Source organism: Triturus cristatus, chromosome 5_2 (assembly GCF_964204655.1).
Source record: "Triturus cristatus chromosome 5_2, aTriCri1.1, whole genome shotgun sequence".
Classification (NCBI taxonomy): Eukaryota; Metazoa; Chordata; class Amphibia; order Caudata; family Salamandridae; genus Triturus; species Triturus cristatus.
In genome coordinates, this window is record NC_140588.1 from 275,560,470 (window position 1) to 275,582,963 (window position 22,494).

At 43.4% G+C, this 22,494-nt stretch overlaps 1 protein-coding gene across 2 annotated transcripts in view; it reads left to right on the forward strand.

The window, feature by feature from the left end:
- Positions 1-22,494, forward strand: part of DCDC2 (doublecortin domain containing 2) — a 568,433-nt gene that overhangs the window by 104,444 nt on the left and 441,495 nt on the right. For both annotated transcript variants that reach the window (XM_085607045.1, XM_085607043.1), the window contains exon 2: positions 16,745-16,796. In XM_085607045.1, coding sequence (XP_085463171.1) covers positions 16,745-16,796 — 52 coding nt within the window. The remainder of the gene's footprint in view (positions 1-16,744; positions 16,797-22,494) is intronic.

Sequence of the window (22,494 nt, forward strand, 5' to 3'; positions counted from 1 at the left end):
TTGCGCTTTACAAATACCGGGTTATTATCATTACTAAAAGCGAATATAGCCTGGACATCCATGCTTTTTACTATTCTGCTAGTACTTTATTTTAAGGTTAGTCCACTCTGTCACTGAAATTAACAGATATCGCAATTGTCTTGGCTATTTTTTGTATCCGTGATGCTTGTTGCCCAATATCCTAGCAACAAGGCATCATGTGATGTGTGTGGTAAATTGCTACAGTGATGATAGAGTTATTAGGGCTTACTATGTGGCAGGTGACAATGGCCATGATGGTTTGTATGTTATTATATCTCTGACCTCCGAACAATTCAGATCAAATGGGCCTTGTAGCGACTTAACCTTTTAGTTTCTCTTTTTTTGTAAAGGATCTTGCAACTTTTGGATATGACCAACGTGTTATTTTGCTACAATGATTGTGATTATTTCACTTCAGCTTGTCAGTGGTTCCATGCATTTATTTAACCTATGTTTGACAGATGTAGTAACTTACCTGGATGCAGGACTGAACTAGTTATCAGTCACTACCAAGCCGCTGTACAAGTCTTTTCTTAGATATGTCTGCCATTAGCTTCACATGGTATGATGTCACTATTGTAATATGCTTTCACAGTGTGGAGAACTGTGCATAAAAGTCATAACTTATTCCTTATCCATGAAATCCCTCATAGCAAAAGGGAACTTACATGGTTGCCCTTTTTTCAAAGACAAGTATCAGCCATTTACTCATCTTTGGAAATTCTTTAAGTTTGTATCTTTTGACATTTAACACACAAAAACACCTTGAACTATGGGTAGGCATCGTTTTCTGTTGGGAATTACTTGCATGAGGACTTAGAAGGCCATTTGAGGTGGTGGTCGCAGATTAGAGGCTACATGGTTATTATATTTTCTGTAGCAGGTTTCCTTTATGTAATGCTTATTTTGCTGTCTGCTGAATTTTGCACATGGCTCCCTGTGCCATCTATACTGACACGTGATGTGTGCCGCTGGAACAGCTGCAGCCAGGCTACCTAGCCTTCCTTTCAACTTCCCTATGTCAAGGTCCATGCAGGAAGTCAAGTGAGGACAATACATCTGGGATGCTTGTGAAACCCCGACAAGAGAATCACCCACTCATTATTTACCCAAGTTGTCTGGCACAGAGGAATAAACACCACTGAAAATCTCTTTAACAGGATAGATTGAGGGATCGATGTATATTCCACAACTCTTCCTAAAAGTACGGGTTCTGGGAGATGAAACTTATTTTCTTCTTGAACAATGGAGTTTAGGCCATCTTAGAACTCCCTCTGAATCCAGCACCGCCAGGTGAGGTGTTGGGCAGGACCATTGTGTCTGACACTGTACCGGCAACTCTGGAGAGAGACGGCTTTCACGGGTCTTTTGTCTGGCAAAATATTCAACATATTCAATTTTAAGAGTTCTTTTGTTTTGATGTGATTTACCAATGCCTGGAAGTGGGTTGAGGACTCTGAGCAGGTCAAACCCGTCTGGTATATATAGTGATCCCTCCTGCATCACTCTGAGATTTTGTGTGAGCTGCTGCTCAGGTGTGAACTCTGAATACTGAAATCACAATATCGAGGAATGCAAATATAGGTGTCAAAATATCGATATATATACATGTATATATATATTTTTTTTTTATATTTATTTTGGAGGTATGTAGAGTTGAATAGTATACTTCCCGATATGCACTTACCTTTCGATATTTTGACCCTAGATATTCTGTACATAATATTTTTGGATGTCAATATTCTGAGGGTCCATATTCAGTAGTACGGCTGCTGCTGACACATGAAAACCTCCAGAAACCAATTAGACGAGGCAACTCTGTGCAAATCACACTTAATAGGCAAATGTGCTGGCTTGAGGCATGTCGGGATCCTCTGATGGTTGACCTGGTTATACTATAGAGCTGCTGTTATGCAGTGACTTAGAATGTGCCACGATAACTAAGTCCATTTTTTCCATCAAATCAGCTACTTATACAGGAAAAAAGTAAAAGTAAGCAAATAGAGACACTTGCTATTGTGTCAGACTGTGGTGCATTACGAACTAGCGTCAATAGACAAATTACTCAAAATCAAGCACTTCACCAAGAAATTTCATCGAGAAAAGTCACCAGCTGTCAGAGAAAGGCACTAGATTGACCCTACCAGTATATGTTCCTTGAAAGTGTTACCACACAACATTTTTGTTCATATTTTTTGTTTTTCCCTAACCTCTTTATTGTTTTTTTAATTGCATAAATTGCATGGCATTAAAAACATAATTTTCCATATATTGTCGTCACACATTTTCTTTTACTACTTTTCCACCCACACACGGTGGACTGAAACCCGAGCCCAAGTGTCTTTATGATAATTTCTGTATGTTGTGTCAATGGCTGTATTCCTGTTCATTCATTCTCCCCTCGAATGGTTAATTTGCAGTCTGTTATGAAGAAGACCCAGAAATTTAACCATCGCCAATGAGACCTGCCCCCCTGTGGCAGAGAACACTGATGGGGCAGAGGAGGGTATAAGAGTCCAGTGCCTACTAGTGGTGGTTGCAACAGGTAGCCGCAGTGCCACTCGAGGGGAAGGGTGAGGCCCTGTACTTATCCATCTACTCTCCTTCATCCCTCAAATGCCAGCCCTCAGAACCAAGGAGACATGAGGTTGAAGAACCAGAATCAATCAGTCAGATATAGAGGTGTGGCAGAGGTCCTGGGGTGGGCCTGACAGGAGTGGAGCAAAACAGAAAAAGTGGAGGGGGTGGAGACTTTGGCAGTGGAAATGACACACATATTTGTTAAGAATCATGGCCTTACAAGTCAGGGTGTCCACCTGGGGGAATGAGTATACAAACCCCATGTAGGAAAGAAACTGACACTGAATCCCCCTTAACACTTTAACCTGGAGAGACAATGCCTGAAGATGGGTGAATGCAATGGGCGGTGGTGTAACTACATCCTTATAGATACAAGAGGATCTCCATTGCACGCTGATTGCGATGTTAAACACACAGTGCTGGGGAAAGATGTTGAAGGTCAAAGGTGGACAGGAGTTATCTGAGGGGCTAAAAGGACAAATACGCCAGCACTTCAATCTGCCATAGTTTCCACAACACACAGTGTCACGACTGACAAGATCCCCCAAATGAGGTCTCCTCCACAACCATAATCCTGCAAGCAATTGATCAGAAGAGAAGAGCCTTATAAGTAAAGATAGTAGAGACTGCAGTAGACTCTGTCCTGCCTAGACAAGACCTGCGAAGCATGGTGGAAAGAATGACCAAAACCGAAGGTGCTTATCAGAACAGCAAAATGGTGCAAACACATACCACACAAGAGTTCATTGGCTTACTTCAAAGTGCCGCATGGTGGAGGAGATCCTAGAAGACAAGGAGGGTTGGGCGAGGCACAATATTCTTCAGACAGTAGGAGTAGTTGAGAGGGTGATGGATAGACAACCAGATACACTACTGGAGAAATAGTGGCATACTATAATGCTGGCAAATGAGCTGTCCACCTTTTTCTTGATAGAAATGGCCCTTAGTGCCTGGCACCACTGATCTCCTGCACCCAGTGATTACTCCTCAACTAGAAAAACAGAGACTCCATGCTGAGGATCCCACAAAAAATAGGACGGTAACATGAGAGGTCACACACATCATGTTCTTTCTGAACGACACCAGATTGGTCCAAAAGCGGCTCAAATTCTTCAGACATAAAACAGAAAATGTGCTTAATGGGCCTGGTCTACATGCTACTTAACCCTGACAAACTGATAGTCATACACATTGCTGTGTATCACTTTTTCAACATCCTATAAGAGGCATGGGATTGGATGGTGGATAAGGGGAAACTGAGGAGACCATCTTCAACTGAAAAACACAAAATCACTGTTGCAAAAGTGTCGCAGGTCAGACCTTGGACTTGGGCTTCATCACACACCCCAATTACGCCCCCTCCTCCATGCCAGCCATCTCTCCCTGGTTCACCTCTCCAGCTGGTCTCCCATAGGTTTTTGTTCCAGGGATTACTCTGGGAGTAGGCACCTGCTTTGTTTCACCTGCTGATGTTAGGTGGACCTTGCCAACAAGCTGCTCACCTCCTCCTCTGAGACTATTTTGCCCAGGCAGGCATGGTATCTGTTTTGGCAAGTACAGAATGCAGCGGTCCTCCACCATCCTTCTTTGTGTCACAGCTCTTTCCTTCAGCGGCTGATCATTCTGATCGGATTAGGCTGAACCATCTCCATCTCTCTGGTTGTTTTTGGTTGAAACCAGGTGCATGTTGCAGGGAAAATTATACATTTATTGAGGATATCGGTTAGAACCATATCTGGCATCAGGCCCCTTCAGGCCACGCCCCTCATTTTCTGAAGAATTTAATGCCACTGAAATCTTCCATATCTTTATCACTTTGTCTAACTTTATGTTAATTATTAAGACAGATAGCATATTTCTAATGTGCTGTCATGAACCTATCCTTTTAGTTTTTTCTATATTGTAGTTCTGTTTGATAATGATCTATTTTCATACTCCCTTTATGTTAAATTTGTATCGATCAACTTCTGCTAAGAGTCAGCAAGGTCTTCATTTTCTTTCCACAAGTGATCAGACCTGTTGCTTTGAATGCTAATTTCACCCATTGCTTCGATAATCTGCTTTGAGCTCAAGATCCTGCCCAAGGCGACTTGCAACCTCGCCTGGTCTCCAAGAGCTTAGCACAAATATTATGTACAATTAACAGGCAACAATTGACTTACTTAATGGAGTCTCTTGGGATAGCACCACACTTTCAGTTGAAGGCATTTTGAGACAGTATCAAATGTACTCCTCTGTTCTGATGATAGTTCGGTGTGTGCATTATATAGCACAAGTGTCTCTTGCATAAGGCATCACCATAGAGGCTATATACTCCCTCCCATTCCAGTAGATAAATACACAGTGCTGCCTGCATTTATGTTCATCACTCACAAGTTTGCAATGTGAAGAGTATTTCTGGACTTACCTTAATGTCAGGTATCCCCTAATGTCTCAGCAGGGACCTCTGCAGACCGTGTTCAGTCGATTGAAATAAACCTTTCCTTAATGTATGTCGTAAATCCAGTTAAATTGCTTTTGCATGCATTACTGCCGGTTAGTTATTAATCTGAGGGTTTTGTGTAGTGCTGACCTCTTGCTTTGACATGTGGCCTGTTGAAGGCACCATGATACAGTGTTGTTGTAGATGATGGCTTAGCGTATAATAAAGCAGCAAGTGGTTAAGCCATATATAAATGTGTTAGAAAGAAGTGCTGATTATATCATTCTGATTTACAGGGATACTAAGTGGGGGCTAAGATTCTTCAGGTGGGAGAGGGCACATTAGGAGAGGTCTAAGAGCCAGCCACACTAGTGGGGGGTAGATGGATTTAGTAGTTCAATCTGTAACCTATGTGGTGCATCCATCTGGCGTTCTTCGATCGATGTAATCTACAGCTTCCTTACAGTTATGGTATGGTTACAATGTGAGATTAGTTCACAACACCTAGCCCTCACTAGTCCCATATAGAAAAAGAAAAAAGCGATATGTTGATTGTTTGAATCAATCTCATCCATCGCTTTTAAAACATGGCTGCATTGCAGTCCATTGTTTTTTTGCCCAGCAGGCACTACAAATATAGACCAGGCATACACAAGCAACTCCAGACCAGCTTTAGTCTATTAGGGGCTCTTGAGTAAGTTGCAATAGCAGAGGGAGTAAGGCGCCCACATCTGGGCACATCTGTTTAAATTGGGTCTTCTCATATACAAATGTGATTGGTAAATTAAACTCAGCCAATGGTTTCGACTTGAGGCTGCATTCCAGTTCATCACGTTCTTTAACCCTTATACCACCCGGACACAGACCAACCATGTGCAAATCATTCTTGGATCTGCGCCAATAAGAACAAATAAGCCCAAGCTGCCAGACCAGGTTCACTCTAGTCTTGAACACAAACCACCATAGACTGGTTTTAGTGTGTTGTGGGCTCATCAGCCAAGTGCAGCTTTAGTTTAATGGAAGAGTGAGCAGCAGACCCAAGTATGGCCATAGTTGTCACACCTCGATTAGAAAAATAAAAAAACTGATCAGTGAATTCATTGAACTAATCTCAGCCACTGGTAATTAGTTGGGGACAAATTCCAGTTCTTGTTTTTTTGCCAACTATGCCACTCTATACATAGACGAGGCATATGCAAATCAGTCTTGGTCCTGCTCCAATAGAAACAGTCCAGCCCAAACTGCCCCATCAGGTCCAGGTTCCCGACACCTTTCAGCATCTGCATTGTTTCCATCACTCTATGTGTAGGACGCCAAGAGTAAATTACCTAATCTAGTCCAAGGAATGGGGAGACCTGGTACACCTGTCATACAACCACTGTTCTCACATTAGTCTTGCTGGCATGAATGTATTGCAGCATGTAACTGACGGTAGTAGTTAGTGGAGGTATTTACTTTCTGTTGACTTGCACAATAGGGCCGTGAGATCATTATCATAATAGGAGGAAATGATGGAGAACAATGGCTGTCCATCCTACCACTTCCCCGAAGTATGTGAGCATGCATGGGAGGGCCTGGTATCTACCATACTTGCAGGATTCCCATAAGGATGTAACGGGGCATGGGAAGTCTAGTTTTTTTAGCATTAGGTACCATGGTAACGGTTGTCCTGCAGTGAGAGATAATCTCACACTTTTTTCTTTCTCTGGGTCAGCCTTTTGTATAGAGTCATACCTAAAGCATTGCCCATCGTCTGGTGATATTGTGTGTTACGTATGCTGCTGCTGTTTCCAATTTATTGAAACAGAAGGTGTCCATCTTCTGTACATATCTTGGTGGTTTGCCTAAACCCTCACCTCTTCTTTTTAGGAATTTCTAAAGTTATTTAAACAAACTTCTTTAAACTTGCAAAAGTGTGCATGCCCGTATACTCCGTGCATTGTTGACCTCAGCTGAAATGACACCTTCATATGCTCCAGTTACATACGACGCTGTCTAGTGATTTATTAATTTTATTTATAATATATATATATATATATATATATATATATATATATATATATATATATATATATATATATATATATACATATGTCACATGTGCATAGAGCACTGACTTTTGTTGGACTCCAACGCATCCAGAACGCCTCGGCCCGACTCATCCTCGACGTCCCCCACCGCAGCCACATCACACTCCACCTGAGAGGCCTGCACTGGCTCCCCGTCAACAAAAGGATCAACTTCAAGCTCCTGATCCATGCACACAAAGCACTGCACAACACCGGACCCACCTACCTCAACAACCGACTCAGCTTCCACACCCCCACCCGAAGCCTCCGCTCAGCCAACCTCACCCTCGCCACAGTCCCTCGCATCCGAAAAACCACCGCCGGCGGCAGATCCTTCTCCTACCTCGCCACCAAGACCTGGAACACTCTCCCCACCATCCTACGACAGACCCAGGACCTGCTGGCCTTCAGAAGACTCCTCAAGACCTGGCTCTTCGACCAGTAGCACCCCCCCTCCCCAGCGCCTTGAGACCCTCTCTGGTATGTAGCGCACTTTACAAATGCAGTGATTGATTGATTGATTGATTGATTGATTGATCAGAGTAGTAGTCAGTGTTGCCTCGTTTAACCAATCACTCTTGTTAAAGATCCCATTAATGATTAACAGTCTATGAGAGTCCCTCTTACTGGTTGAAGGGTGAGGGATTAGAGCAATACAGCTCCTGAGTATATGCTTAGGACGGGTAAGGGAATCTGGAAACGTATTTACCTTTTGCCCCCTTCACGGGAAGTACAATGAACAAAGCCTGCAGGGAGGAGAGATAACATTATGCGTATTGCATAGCAGCTGGATGGTGACCAGATGTGCCTGGTTGTTTGTATGCATGATGCATACGTGTGAAATGGGAATGTTTGCCTGGAGCGGCCCTGAATCTGGATGGCGACATGGGGCAACAGATCTAGGAATAGGTCCGTAAGTGGGCAACAGGTCGGGAGCACCACACTTAGGGGCTGATTTAGATCTCGGCCGACGGGTTACTCTGTCACAACGGTGACGGATATCCCATCCTCCGAAATATAAAACCCATAGGATATAATGGGATTTATATTTTGGCAGACGGAATATCTGTCACTGTCGTGACAGAGTAACCTGTCCACCTTGATCTCAATCGGGCCCTAAGTCACCAGTCGTATGAGTCACTAGGACACCACTGGTTGTACGTCCTATCATACTTATGTGGCGTGCTGGCTTGGCAAGGACCCATAGCTGGGCATAGATTTACTAAGGCTGCGTGCCAACGCAAAGTGATGCAAATGGCAAAAAGTGAAACACGTGTATTTATTTTCCAATACAAATGTAATTTGCACAGAAAAGTTGTCCTTTTCTCAGCTAAAAAAGCACTTTGCGCTACTTTGCATTGCTTTGAGCCGCTTTACTTCAGGGGGCCTTACTATCAAAGTAAACACCAAAAGGGTTTGACGGAAAGCTTGATCTATGAAGAGAACCTACCAGGCTTTTTGTCAAAAACCTAGTGGTGTCTTGTAACAGGCATTACCATTTTTAATTTAAAAAAATGCGCACTACACGTGTGCTGAAGTGTAGAGCACACATGCACACATGAAATGTCTGGGGATCTTCTGAGGTTGTTTAGAAATAAGAATTTTTACAGGAAGGGTATGTTTCCAGTAGAAATCCTAAGCTACACTGCACACCCTCTTCTCTGCACAGTGGTGCGAGGCTGTGTGTTGCAAAAACATAGCCTAATTAGAGTGCTAACTCAGGGGATTACAGCAGTAGCAGGCCTGTCTTGCTATATATGGCTCTGCACTGTGTTTCCCACTTTGCACAACGCAGCACAGCAAATTTGTTTGCTATGTGGCATTGTAGGAAAAATGATTAAACCTTCTCCCCAGAGAGTTCTGGCTGTCTTTATAGTGTATGTTTAGTAGGTACTCTTGTAAGGGATGAAGGAGGCAAAGTTTTTCAGGCCAAACATTCATGGCCATTGATGGAGCAAGGGTATTTGAACCTCAATCTCTTAGTGAAATCATCAAACAGAATCCCCCACCGGTTGTATGGACCTTTGGTTGTCGACATGAAGCGTTGAGAGGGAGCTAACATCGGAAATACATTTCAAATACAGTGAACCCAGGAGGCTTCACAATGACGACAGAGTGGATGGTATTCCAACCATAAAGGTTTATTTTAAAGTTATTAGTCAATCATCAGTCAGAAAATTTGGCAGTGGTTCAGAAAGCATATTAATACAGCCAAAATATTCAGGTGCTCACGTATTCTAAATGTGAGTATTATGGTAACGAACAATATGTAAAGAATGCAAAATATCCAAATAATGTGTTCCATAAATAAACCCACACTGTCTTAATTAAAGATAAGTAGAGTCAGAGATTTCCAAAGAGGAATGGAAGAAGGTGTCATCATTCTGTGAACCTCAGTAGAAGCGCAGAGGAAAACGAAAGATTGTCTAGCATAAAGCTACAGAAAGGTCTGCTCAGTTACGACTTTGGTGGTCGGACCTCCATTACACCACCGTGGCCGCCAGGGAACTGCTGTTCCCTGGCGGTGGCATGGCGGTCAGGGGCTAAACAATATGCTGGTCATGCACCTGTGGCACGGCCATGCATATTATGAGTTTCAGGACTGCCATCGGTGTCATGGAGGCCTTTCCTCCATGAAAAGGATGGCATTCCTGAAACAAAGGAGGCCCTACAGGGCGCCATGTTGCCCATGTGCATGGGGATGCATGCAGGGGGGAACAACAAGTGCCCCCCTGTGTGCATGCACCCCAGTTCCGGCACGGCATTAACGAATGTTTTTGGCACATTCAACTTTAGTATATCTTCAGGCAATTAGCGATCTTTCCCTTATTCTAATTTCGAGAAGATGTGTTGACATAGTACATAATATAAGCATACCAGATGTGCACTTGTGGAGCCAAGTATGAGTAGAAGAGGTATAAAGAAAGAATAGACCCCAAGTGTAATGAAACAAGTCTGTGACAGGAATGAGCCCAGCTTCACTCAGTGGGAACTTTTGAGAGGAATGAAGAGAACTACTACAAACACATAGATTCATAGCCTCAAAAATCAGAATTATCCAAGTGGCCTAAATCACAAACTATATGACACATGGAGTTTTCATACTTTACATCATGTGTTATAGTGTGTAGCTTGGTTGAATCAAATGCAGCTTAACCTGATTACTAAAACACTACCAGATCCCGCATCAATCAGTAATGTCACTTGAGGATTTAGTTAATTCACTGATTATATGTTGATTGTAAACGATACTGCTAGGCCCACCGAAGACAACAAATGACAAAGCAAGCACCTGAAGGCATGTGAATGAATACAAAATATGGTATGTTGGGTTGTTGGGCAAGAGCTGGGTTGCTGGGGAAGAGGCCCATGAGTCGAGTGTTCCCTTCCCGGAAACTGCTGGGTTAGAAAGTTAGGGCCTTATTTACAATATTTTACCATAGGGCAGCGCCGCAGGCCTTCCTGAGGTGCTGCCCTATGGCAAAAGAAAAGAGCAGGAATGCGCCGTATCTATCAGATACAGCGTATTCCTGTCCTTTTCCCTGTGCTGGCACACATTGGCCTGCAAATGCGCCAATGCAGGCACCCTGTGTCTTGGTGCAAGGGTGCCTGCGTTGCAGGGATGATTGTTTTTGTGCAGGAAGGAAATCCTTCCTGCACGAAAACAATCACAAGAGGTTTTTTCCTCTTTCTATGTGTGCTGAATTCCATACCAAAAGGAAAAATGACGAGAAATAATAGGTATTTCTCCTTGTTGCACCGCCCTTACGCCTCCTCGGGGGAGGTGTAAGTTTTTGGCACTGCCTCAGAGTTACGATTCCTCGTAAAGCTGGGTCAGGGTAAAAAAGCCATGGGTGTTGCTGGGAATGCCCCAGCATCAACCATTGCATGCTTCTTTAAAGCATAAAACTGCTTTAAAGGGAACAAGGCCACATTAAGCCATGCAAAGTGGTTTAGTGCTGCCTGGTAAATATGGTGCAAGCCCCTGCGCCACCACAGTGTCGCAAAAAGTGACGCTCCAGTGGCGCAGTCTCACTGTAAATGAGGCCCTTCGTGTGTATTCAGTCGATACTGTAAAGCCCTGACTGTCATACAAATTAGGCCACAGGGTGAGTACATGACGCAGAGATGGGTTAAAGAGGCTCCCAACTCAAGGGAATGCAGGTCAGAGGCATACACAAGAAAAAAGATAACAGTGAACAGGAGCTGTGGCTGGGAGCACATTTGTAAGCAACCGACCATAGATCAGCGTTAATGGGTGGTGCCAGCTTGATGACATGTAGGCCTGAGGGCTACCCCAACTGCTTGCCAACAGGTCTGAAGAAATCCACAAACATACATAAGGTCACTCCAGCTCTGGCCCGGGGAGCCCTGTGCCTCTCACTGTTGCAGCTTTTGCCACTCATCCAGGGAGGACCTGGCTTGGCAGTTCGGGCTGGACTGTTCCCATGAGGCACATGGTCAAGACTGATTTGCATATGGCCAGGTCTAAACTGGGGTGGCATGGTGAGCAAAATAATGATGGATTTAACCCAGATCTCTTGACTGAGGGAGAATGTTTTGATTTGTTCTGACTTCCGTCCATCAATTGTGTGTCTTTTGCTGGGATTTGGAACTAGGCACAACCCTGTGGCTGGCATTTCCACCAGGAGTATCAGGAAATAAGAAGTGCTGGTCAAATATCCTTTTTAAACAGCGATGAGGGTAAAGCCTGAAGGCAAACCTTTCTTCCTCTGATTCAAGTATTTTTTTAATGATTTATTTTGACAGATATCTCCATAATTTGCAAGACGACTTCCCTCTTGGAAAGAACCAGGTTGCTGGAGAATGCATTTAAAACAATTGATGTTCTCTCTCTCTCTCTCTCTCCCTCTCTCTCTCGCTCCCTCTCTCTCTCTCCCTCTCTCTCTCTCTCTCTCCCTCTCTCTCTCTGCCTCTCTCTCTCTCTCTCTCTCGCTCCCTCTCTCTCTCTCTCTCTCGCTCCCTCTCTCTCTCTCCCTCTCTCTCTCACTCTCCCTTCCTCCCTCTCTCTCTCCCTCTCTCTCTCTCTCTCTCGCTCACTCTCCCTTCCTCCCCCTCTCTCTCTCTCTCTCTCTCTCTCTTTCTCGCTTGTCTCTGTTGTATATCACATTCTCTTGCACATCTTTTTCTGTTTCGCTCTTTCACTTTCTCATTCAACCGTTTTATAGGTGAGTCTCTCTTTATCTCTCTCTCTCTCATACACACATTTCTATCTCTGTCTCTATATTTCTTTCTTCCTCTTTTCTTGTCTCCTTTTGGCTGCAGTGGCCATGAATGTGAATATGTTTCCATAGATCTACCTAGGGGTACTTTTGAAATAAATGATTTATTAATCAGAAGTGCAGCACGAGTTTGGGATACAAATGTAGTGCTCAGCCTCCAGTTCTTTAGGCTGCATAATTATAATATTCAGCTAGATTATTTGTGACCTCAAACCGTTCTCGATTCCCTTGTTCTAATTGGTTCATTTTCACATTTCAGCCATTTGCAGCTATACATTTCGTTGTAAGTCTAGCATCGCTGCTGAGGGAGCAATTAGAAGAGAGGTCTTCCTATCTAGAAGCCTCCGGCCATGCAATAAAATCCCCTTATAATGAGCTCTTTCTCAGTGTGTACAAAAGAGTTGAGGATTATGTGACCTTGTTATGTGATGGTGATAGAAGTTCATGGTTTGCATTGAAAAAGTTCCAGGAAACATTACAGAATTCAAATTCGCCTGCTACCCTCCCTGTTTTATTGAAGGGTCTGCCCTGATGCCAGTGTCTTATTCTCTGAAGGTTTCAGAGGTCCCCGCTTGCTGATTTTAGTCCAGTACAAAACTGTGGAGCGTAAACTAGTAAATCCACCTCGCCCAGGGTAGAGTGTTGTACTTGCATCAGTGGCGTAATGAAAAATGATGGGGCCAACCCGCAAAATGGGGAGAGTGGCCCCTGAGTCTCCAATGGTCTCACAGAGACTCAGTGGCCAAAGGCCAGGTCTGGTAGCTTAGTGGACCAATGCATTCACTGTAGGGGGCCTATGTTCGACTTCATGGTTACAGGTTCAAATCTAAGCGGATCCACTCAGCCTTTCATCCTTATAAGGTCGATAAATGAGTACCATTGAGTTGGATAAAAATAAACATCTGTTCTTCAGCACCAAGAGACCCTTCTGAGTAAACATGCGCCTTTATAAAGACACACGTTAAGGTTAAGGCCTTGGCCGCTTGGCGTTCATGAAGGATTGTGGGCTTTTTGAAGTGTTGGGGCCCCCTATGCTGCAGGGTTCTGTGTTGCGTCCCTGGCTTACAGGCTATGTATCCTCCCAAAGCATATTTTCTGCACAATGTGTTTAAAACATCAGTAACCTGGCAGGAGACCTACATCCCCATGACAGACTTGCACAGGCAAGTTTTATTCTGTAGCACGTTAAAGATATGGATTGAAAGTAACCTTTTTCCTTTTACTGTAAGATGGAAGTGTGGTCCTAGAAGCAAATTGGTCTTAGAAGCAAATGCTGCCCTGGACTGCCAAATGTAATGCCATCCCCATAATGCGATACCAAAGGGGATGATGGACGGAGCGTTAGAGCAAATCAAACACTCACCCCCAGTCAACTGATCTGGGTTTAATCCATCATCATTCTTTAGCTCACTCCACCACCCCAGTTCAGACATGGCCATATGCAAATCAGTCTGACCCTGTGCCTCATGGGAACAGTCCAGCCCGAACTGCCAAGCCATGTCTTCCCTGGACCAGAAACAAGCATCCTGGGACCGGTTTCGGGTTCATAACCCTCGTCAGCCAGGCTATCTTGAATCCAGTGGCAAAGTGAGCAAGGGACCCACGTCTGGGCATACCCTGCCAACTTAGGACGAACAAAGCGATACCAAAGGGGATGATGGATTCTGTCCATCAATTGTTGTTTTTGCATTTGTCACCCCGAGTGGGAAGGGTATGCCCAGACGTGGGTCCCGTGCTCTCCATGCCACTGGAATCAAGCTATCCTGGCTGAAGAGGGGTGAAACCCCGAAACCGGTCCTAGGATGCTTGTTTCCAGTCCAGGGAGGACCTGGCTTGGCAGTTCTGGCTGGACTGTTCCCATGAGGCACAGGGTCAAGACTGATTTGCATATGGCTGGGTTCAAACTGGAAAGGCATGGTGAGCAAAAAAACGATGGATTTAGGCCCAGATCTCTGTACTGGGGTGAATGTATGACATTGTTCTGCATTCTGTCCATCAATTGTTGTTTTTGCATTTGTCACCCCGAGTGGGAAGGGTATGCCCAGACGTGGGTCCTGTGCTCTCCATGCCACTGGAATCAAGCTATCCTGGCTGAAGAGGGGTGAAACCCCGAAACCGGTCCTAGGATGCTTGTTTCCAGTCCAGGGAGGACCTGGCTTGGCAGTTCGGGCTGGACTGTTCCCATGAGGCACAGGGTCAAGACTGATTTGCATATGGCTGGGTTCAAACTGGAAAGGCATGGTGAGCAAAAAAACGATGGATTTAGGCCCAGATCTCTGTACTGGGGTGAATGTATGACATTGTTCTGCATTCTGTCCATCAATTGTTGTTTTTGCATTTGTCACCCCGAGTGGGAAGGGTATGCCCAGACGTGGGTCCCGTGCTCTCCATGCCACTGGAATCAAGCTATCCTGGCTGAAGAGGGGTGAAACCCCGAAACCGGTCCTAGGATGCTTGTTTCCAGTCCAGGGAGGACCTGGCTTGGCAGTTCGGGCTGGACTGTTCCCATGAGGCACAGGGTCAAGACTGATTTGCATATGGCTGGGTTCAAACTGGAAAGGCATGGTGAGCAAAACAACGATGGATTTAGGCCCAGATCTCTGTACTGGGGTGAATGTATGACATTGTTCTGCATTCTGTCCATCAATTGTTGTTTTTGCATTTGTCATCCCCATAATGAGCGCACGGGTCCAAACTGGAATGGCATGGTGGCCAAAAACACGATGGATTTAGGCCCAGATCTCTGTACTGGGGTGAATGTATGAAATTGTTCTGCATTCTGTCCATCAATAGTTTTTATTTGCATTTGTCACCCCGAGTGGGACGGGTATGCTCAGACGTGAGTCCCGTGCTCTCCATGCCACTGGAATCAAGCTATCCTGGCTGAACAGGGGTGAAACCCTGAAACCGATCCTAGGATGCTTGTTTCCAGTCCAGGGAGGACCCGGCTTGGCAGTTCGGGTTGGACTGTTCCCATTGGGCACAGGGTCAAGATTGATTTGCATATGGCTGGGTCCAAACTGGAATGTCATGGTGAACAAAAAAACGATGGATTTAGGCCCAGATCTCTCTACTGGGGTGAATGTATGACAATGTTCTGCATTCTGTCCATCAATAGTTTTTTTTTGCATCCCCATAATGAAGCAGCACAAGTGGGTTGGGCACTGTGCATGACTATTTGAGAGGTGAGGAAGCAAATTTTGATACAATTGGATACAGTGCTGCATTTCTACTTCCGGCTCTCCCGCCTTACACCGTATTCCGACGTAGGAGCAAAACCGGACAGCACGTAGCAACCCACTGGCAAATCTCCCACCTTACCACTGCCCTGGTAAATTAATAGAAAGATGACTTCAGTTGGGTAATATATTATCTGAAAATACCAAACTAATTAACAGTTTGACTACGTGCTGCCATTTTCTTTTGAATCAAAGTAGATAACTCGACAAAGGGACAGGTGCACTTTATCCATACTAGAGACCACCAGTTCACAGTGCATGCAGTGGCGTAGCTAGGGGGTGGGGTGCTTTGCCCTGGGCGGCACTGTTTTTCGGGGTGGCGGAGGTAAGCAAGTCGTGTCTGTCGACTACCACCACCCCCTGCCCCCCTGAGAACCAGTCGCCCATCGGACGCCCCCCTCTCCGAACAAGTCGCCCGCTGGCCCCTACCCCCCACCCCCCACTGCTACCGGCTCATGGTGGCAAACTTAGAGGCCGCTTCAGGTGGCAGTAGGTCTAGCTACGCCACTGAGTGCATGTGAGATCCCAGGCCAGAGTAAAGCGATTCTGGTCAGCATGGTATTACTGTCACGTCAAGACTGTTTCAGCCAATTAAACAACGGTGGTATGTCAGAATATTGACTAAAACGTTGTGGTGCCAAAATATCATAACCAAAATATCCATTTGCAGAATATTGTGAATGTAAGCATAAAAATGAAGCATAGGTTTTATAATGCTAACTCCACATCTACGAATAAATATATATTTTTTTAGAGTTTTATATAGCGCGAACTAGACCCGAAGATATTGGGTATCAGAGCAATTTACATAGCACCAGTTTCGTTACACAAGGACACATTCAATTTTGTTAGGCACGTGGAGATTAAGTGATTTCCAGAGAATCACAGGATGTTGAGCGTCGTTGCGGAGACTCGAACCTGTAAGGCTACATCCTCTCCCACCTTGAAAATATACACGTATAATCAAGATATCTCCTGTATGTGAAGTTGAAACAGTTTAACTATGCTTACCTTTATATGCCCACCTTCACAATCATTGTTGTAGTTGGTATTTTGATAGAAATATATTAACTGGATGATATTGTAACAACTCGATATGCCAGCAAAATACCTAGGCAGCTTTCCAAATGTTCTGTTAATTACAGTAACAAGTCTTTCTCTTATTTCCAGCTATTTGGAAATTGGACACGTGAAGAAAAAGCCAGTGGACCTTATTTCTCAGGTAATGCATGATGGGTTGATTTTTTAGTCCTGGGCATTTGTTATTCATTTCATGTGGGAAAAGCAGCTATTTTCTTGTATCTTTATCAATGTCTTTGTTAATGTTGTGGAAATTACTAGTCAATCTGCACATACAGTTTTAAAAAAACTTGTTTTGTCTATCAAGTATCATAACTGCACATCATGTTTATTGCTGCCTACTACAGATCGCATTGGTTTGTGTGAATATTTTGCATTTTGGTCTCCTCTGGGCCCCTTTATGATCAATTTTGGGAATTTGCATTTTTCATCTGTTTGTTTTTTCCCCCGTTTTCTCAATTCAGAGAGAAATGGCGCTCATGTAGATAATTTCCCGAGAAATGTGATAGACAATTGTATTCAAAATTGCTCAATGGAAAATGCATACTTTTCTATTGAACCTTACTTCCCTCCTACGTATTTTTTAATTCTGTCCTTGAAGTGTGCTGATGATCCAATTGTAATGTGAAGTAACTGGTGATATCTAATATTAATTTCCGAATTGCATGTACATCTTTGTCTTAGCACCTTAACTTAGGGGCTGGTATGCCACAAATACAGTAATATCGATATTTTCTTATGATCTGCCATCTAACTTACCAGTCGTTACTTTGAGAACTAAGGGAGGATTTACAAGAAGTGACGCATCACTGCGTTAAAGCAGTGATGTATCATTTTCTTTTGCGCCTGCGGGAGAAACTCTTGTGCCACCATGGATGCGCCGTATTTACAATACGGCGCACCATGACGCACGTTTTTTTGGAGCATTGCTGGAGTTGGCATGAAAACCGATGCAACTCCAGCAATGCGTCAAAATTAGAGGCGATGCGTCAGTTTTAACTGATGCATCAACTACTGAATGGGGACCAATGTGTTGGAGCGTAAAAAGGTGACAAAGTCACTTTGCCCTCAAACATATTGGTCCTGGATGTGACGCATACAAGTGGGCATAGTGCCCACTTGTATGTGTGACATCAGCACGTAATGTCATACATTGTGACATTACGTGCATATACTTACCTTCTGTAGCCCATTTACCTCGTGACTTGATTGCAGATTGCAATCAAGTCACTGCAGCTGGTGTGGTCCGTTGGGTACAGCCAATGCGTCATTCCTACGCCTGGGTTTAGCAGGCGTACGGATTGTGACGCATTGGCTGCGCAGCTAAAGGCTGCGCCATTAAAAGAAAAAGTAATAAATAGCATTGCACCATTTTCAAGGTAGGCGTTTCCGACGCAACGCCTACCTAGCATGAATTAAAATCGAAGGCGCCGCAGGTGATTTTCACGCAGGTGAAAACTGACGCAGCCTATAGAAAAGTGATGCATCTGCATCCATGTAACTATGGAGCAGATGCAGCGCCGCCGTTGCGTCCAAAAAAGTGACGCAATGGCAGTGCAAGGAGGTGGAAGGGGCTTGTAAATCTGCCCCTATGTTTTTTTAGTTCAAGGGTTTTGTATAAGTTGAGACATGTTGAAAATACGTAAATGCAATATAAAAGAAGCATTAGCACTAGCACATCTCAAATGTTTGACATTAGCATGCTGTTGCAATGGTTAATTTTTTATTGCCTTAAAAATAAAAACGATACTTAAAAAACAACGGGTCCCCAGCAAAATGTAGTCAACATAAGCTTACAAAAAAGGCTAATTCAAAAAGAATGCACTGATGTATCTGTTTTACTGGAAATGTTTTTTTTAAAAATACAAGTCTTTCAGCTGTGCCATGCATATAACTATTGTTTTTGTGAAGACGAGAAGAAGAACTCGACGCCCAACCAAGCACTCAAATTGCAGACAGCTACTATGTCACTATGTCACTTAAATACTTTATAACAGCAACTTTAAAATAGAGACAGGAAATACCACCCCATCTAACAGGGTATCTGAAGTGCTGGCAAAATAAAGAGACATTTTCTAAAGATATCATACATAAATAACATTTTAGAAAACATGCTTGTAAAGAGTTTTGTCGATTAGTCAACTGGGTAAAACCCCTGGTTTCTAGGCATCTTTAAGGATAATATCCTCCTATGTGCTCCGCTGCTAATGTAAAGAGGGGTCCAAACCAGTCGGGGTTCAAGGATTTATCAAGCGCGTTCGATGCCATTAATCTATTCAAACTGTGGTCATTGATGGAAACCACAGGGTGCAAAAACCATTAGTCATATTGCTGAGGAGGTTGCACTAGAACTCGCCGGCTAGAGTTCGTTTTGGTACTAATGGGGAATATACAGATAAAGTAGGCCTGTCAAGAGGGGTTAGACAGGGATGTGTGCTAGTGCCTTTTTTTACTGTCTCCATTATTTGGCCTGGAAAATTATTTAATCGCTAGTGGAACAGTATGGCCAGAGCTAGGGAGATGTCCCATACCAGTTCTACTCTACGCAGGCGATGCTATACTGCTTTCGAGGATGGCTAACGGCCTTCAATCACTGCGAGATCCCTTTGCTTCTTTTATGAATGAATTAGATCTAAAAATTAATCAAACAAAATCTTTTGTTATGATTTGTGGCCTCAAAGCCACCAAGGCCAGTAAAATTGGCAATTCAGTGTTTGGTAGAGTCACCTGTTTCACATATCTGGGTTTGCCATTCACATCAATCCTAGACTGCAGGCATTTGTTAACTATTAGAACTCAGCAATTTTGGATTTCCTCCGCAGAAGTTCACAGATTTGTGGATCAGCAGGGAGACAAACCAAAAAAAGCAATACTAGAGATATACCAGTCAAAATGTGTCTCAGTGGGATTCTATGGGGCTGGAGTTTGGAGGCACTCACACCCAGAGCCCATGCAGAGGGTCGAAAATGATCGTATTCACACCCTCCTGCCAGTACCAAAATCCTGCCCTACTTCTATTTGTCATTCTGAGAATGAGTTAGTGTACATTAACAATTCAATAAAAATTGGCCTAATATTGTTATGGGTCTCAAGTTGGGCAAAATGTGAACCAGCCTTTTGCAAGTTGAAAATTAAGGGCTATTTGATAATGTGAAAGCAATGCCCTAGCTGATGTAAGTTAAACAGACTTTTGATGTATTGGGAATACCTGAATTATTGTACCAGCCAGAATGTATTGACAGCACAACTAAATTGAGAGTGTAACATCTGTTTTTTGAGTATTTTGATACCCAGCATGCAGTGAAAACATTCAAAGTCTGCTGTACTGCACCATCTAGCCCTGTTAACTACCCCAGGAATTGAGTTTTATCTAGCATTTACTCTAAATATACAAACTTGATTTTATTGAATGCGCCTTAGACTGAACACATTACAGTTTTTATTTGCTTTCCCTGTTACAGGTACATAGTTTCAAAATAATCCTATTTGCCTATGTAATATTGTATTAGAACAAAATACTTTTGCACACTTTGTATAGCTTTCCCCGAAACCGGTTCCTTGTACCTCTATTTAATGCTCTAAATATTAGAAAGTGTAGTGCCGCCATGCTTTTAATCCAAGCTTGTTAAGAATTATTGAGTCGAATTGTTGTATTACTTAGTTTGTTTATTGCTTTTTAACCTAGTGCATGTAATGATGTGCTTTTATGGCTTATTCTTGGCCGAATAAAGTTTAAAAAAAGAAAGAGTAAAAAAACTATTATTTTTTACCTTCTTTTATTCAAAGAAGAACAACAATACTAAGTACATGTCATACAACATAACTCAGTGCGCAGGCTGGTTTCATCCCTGAACAACTCCTGAGTTCATAGACATCACAAGAGTTTTGTTATAAATGTTGTCAGTCTAAAGAACTAATTTTTAGGTGGTTGTGAACAATGTGCACAAGCTTTGTGAAATCATTCAAAGTGAGGGGCACCAACGTGTAAAGTGGGCTGATTCTTTGTTCCATATTGTATGTTGTGGTGGGCAGAAAGAAATGCGAATGACAATTCAACAGACCAATGGAGTAAGCCAGCTGACCAAAAGCTCCTTTAAATGTGTTTGTTACATATGCATTTTTGGAAAAACAGTTGTCTGGAGAGATATCTGAAGCTAACCCAAAGACCAGGCTTAAGAATCAACAGAGGTATTCAGAAAATAGAGATAGCCAAAGAAAGCACATAGTCCATTAAGTGTGACAGCAAAGAAGTGAGTGAAAGGAATACGTGTAATGTTCTCATATATAAACAAACCTGCATTAACAAAGCTAATATACGAACCTTGGCTAGCTAGTGTAATGGTTATTTTTCATTTATTTTTTATTTTTTATCAAACATGAAGACATAAAAAATTAAAAGAAAGAAAAAATCATACAGCCACCTAAATGTAGCAGTCATGCACTTGCAATAACTATGTAGATTTACCCAAACAATGATCACATTTGAATTTCATAGTACAATCCAGGAACCCCTGAATGGCCAAATGCGCTTAAAACATGTATAAACAACAGTTTATTGTTTTAATGCACAGAACAAAAAATTATGATTCTTATTAGTGAAAAGAAATGCACTATTGGCTTTAAATTGCTTTAACCTGAATACATAATGAAAAGACACAAGAATAAGTAAAAGAATACAAAATATGGTCAAATAAGAACTGAAAAAAACATTTGCAAAGTAATGTCCCTGAAGGAGTCAAGAGGCTATTCCGCACCCTCAGGTGCACAGTTAAGTGCCAGTGTGCCATGCACTGATCACTGAACTCCACAAATGATGCCCCTTTTGTACTACTCTCTGTGAATCGGTCCATGCTAGAAATGGGGGTATCTAGCTGGCAGTGTTCTGCACCGAGTCCAAGTAGGGACCCTTCTTCCTTGTCAGAATAAGGAAGTTATCCTTCTAAAATAATCCCTGCTCACCCCCTTGGTAGCTTGGCACGAACAGTCAGGCTTGTCTCAGGAGCAATGTCTAAAGCATTTGCACATAACTCACAGTACTATATTGAAAACACTACAAAAGTACACCACACCAGGTTTAGGAAAATAGCTAATATTTATCTGTGTAAAACAAGACAAAAACGATAATAATCCAACACACAGTCATTCAAAAATAGCAATAATCAACAGGGGCAGAGACTGTGGTGTTGGATGGGGCGGGTCTTCATGTAACCTACGAGCAGTGCCCCCAAACCACTGAGCAGGAAGCGTCGGTAAAGTCAGCTTGCAGTGTCGTCAGTGAGACCGGGGCCAGCAGAGTGAAATGAGGAGGTGCGGTACCCACAGGTTGTGGTGCAAGCAACAGTTCGGTGGTGGCAGCAGACGTTGCCGTTGATGAGACCAGGGTTGCGGTGTGAAGTGCGGTGGCACACTCTGCAGTACCTTCAGGTCACGGAACCGCTGGCGGTCTTGGTGACGGCATCAGATTGTAGTTTTCCTCTGTGGCAACTGAACCACGTGGTACCAGAGTCGATACCCAGAGGAAGGCAAAGTCTTTGCTGTTCCTGAGGCTTCTACTTCAAGTCCTTGGAGATACTCAGATGAAGAAGTTGTGTAGAATGTTCAGTCCAGTCCTTTCACTGCCCAAGACAGAAGCAGCCACTAAAGGCCAACAAAGCACGCAGCAAAGTGGCAGTCCCTCCTCACAGCTTCTCAGGCTCTTCTCCTTGGCTGGTTTCTTGATCCCAAAGAGTTCCAAAGACCTGGGGTCAGGACCCCAACATTTATACCACATTTCCATTTGAAGTTGTTTAACTGGCATACATAAAGTAGTCCTGCCTGGCTCAGACCAGGCTCACTCCAAG